This window comes from Aptenodytes forsteri, unplaced genomic scaffold (assembly GCF_000699145.1).
Source record: "Aptenodytes forsteri isolate BGI_AS27 unplaced genomic scaffold, ASM69914v1 Scaffold269, whole genome shotgun sequence".
Taxonomy (NCBI): Eukaryota; Metazoa; Chordata; class Aves; order Sphenisciformes; family Spheniscidae; genus Aptenodytes; species Aptenodytes forsteri.
In genome coordinates, this window is record NW_008794418.1 from 1,452,411 (window position 1) to 1,453,666 (window position 1,256).

The 1,256-nt window shown below is 71.0% G+C and overlaps 1 protein-coding gene across 1 annotated transcript in view; it reads right to left on the bottom strand.

The window, feature by feature from the left end:
• Nucleotides 1-1,256, bottom strand: part of LOC103907313 (B-cadherin) — a gene marked incomplete at its 5' end in the record, with an annotated part of 8,473 nt that overhangs the window by 5,652 nt on the left and 1,565 nt on the right. Inside the window, 4 exon segments of the mRNA XM_009289460.2 lie at nucleotides 46-196; nucleotides 296-518; nucleotides 608-832; nucleotides 1,030-1,172. Of these exon segments, the coding sequence (XP_009287735.2) occupies nucleotides 46-196; nucleotides 296-518; nucleotides 608-832; nucleotides 1,030-1,172 (742 nt within the window).

Below are 1,256 nucleotides of genomic sequence, written 5' to 3' on the forward strand. Positions count from 1 at the left end.
CACCTGCACTGGCACTGGCCTCCCCGGCACCCCCGGGACACCCACCTGGTCCTCCTCCCCGCCACCCTCCTCCCCGTAGTAAAAGACGTTGTCCCGCGTGTCATCCTCAGGCAGCAGCAGCGGCTCCTTCGTCACCTTCCTCCTCCTCACGAAGAGCAGCAGCAGCAGCAGGATAGCAGCAGCAGCAGCAGGATGACTGGGGGGAGCAGTGGGCGTCAGCAGGGACGTGTCCCCCCCCTTCTGCCCCACGGGGGGGTGCAGCCCCGCAGGACCGGGACCCCCAGGGAACCCCCACTCACGCAGCAAGGCCAGGAGGGCGCCCAGGGCGGCGAAGACGAAGGGCAGGCCGGTGGCGGGCTGGGGTCTCTGGGGACAGCTCTGCGCCGGCCCCTCGCAGTCGCAGACCCGCGCAGTGACGACGGTGAGCTGGGCTTTGCCCGGCTGGTCGAGGAGCCGCAGGTAGACGCTGTAGAGGTCTGGCTCCAGCGGTGCCACCAGCCGCAGGGTGACCGTGTCACCTGCATGAGATGGGTGGCTTGTGGGGGGACGCACCGGTAATGCCGCCACGGCGCAGCCTGCCTCGCGCCGAGCATCCCCCCGACATTACCTTCATCGCTGACCTCCATGGCCCAGCTGGCCCCCGAGCCGTGGCTGAGCTCGGCACGGAAGGGGCCGGTGTTAGGGGGCAGGTCCCTGTCGGTGATGGCGAGGACCTGGGGCTGGGGACTGCGGTTGCAGATGGTGATGTCCCGGGGCTCGGCCTCGGGGCCGTGGTCGTTCACATCGAGCAGGGTGAGGAGCAGGGTGCCGGTGCCCGTGGCGGGCGGCAAGCCTGCGGGGAGGAGTGATGCTGGAGGAGAGCTCCCCAAAACCAGGACCCTCATGGGGACAGGGGTGCCCCGAGGAGGGGTGGGGACAGGCAGCCCCCGGCACCGCTCCGTGCCAGAGCCGGGATGTGCTTCCCGGCGACCACAGCACATGTCCCTCACGTGGGACGGCGGGAACAAGGGCCCCTTTCACGGCCCTCACCGTCGTCCACGGCCAGCGGCACGGCGGTGTAGGGGCTGTTCTTGGCGAAGGGGGACTCGCGGTCCAGGTGGTCCCACGCCGTCACGAGGCCGTTCTCGGGGTGCACGGCCAGCCAGCCCGCCGGGTCATGCCCCACCAGGTACCTGGGTGGCAGAGGGGAGCTGGTGCCACGGCGGGGGGCAGTGGGGACACCCCCCCCCCCCACCCCAACCCCCACCCACGACCCC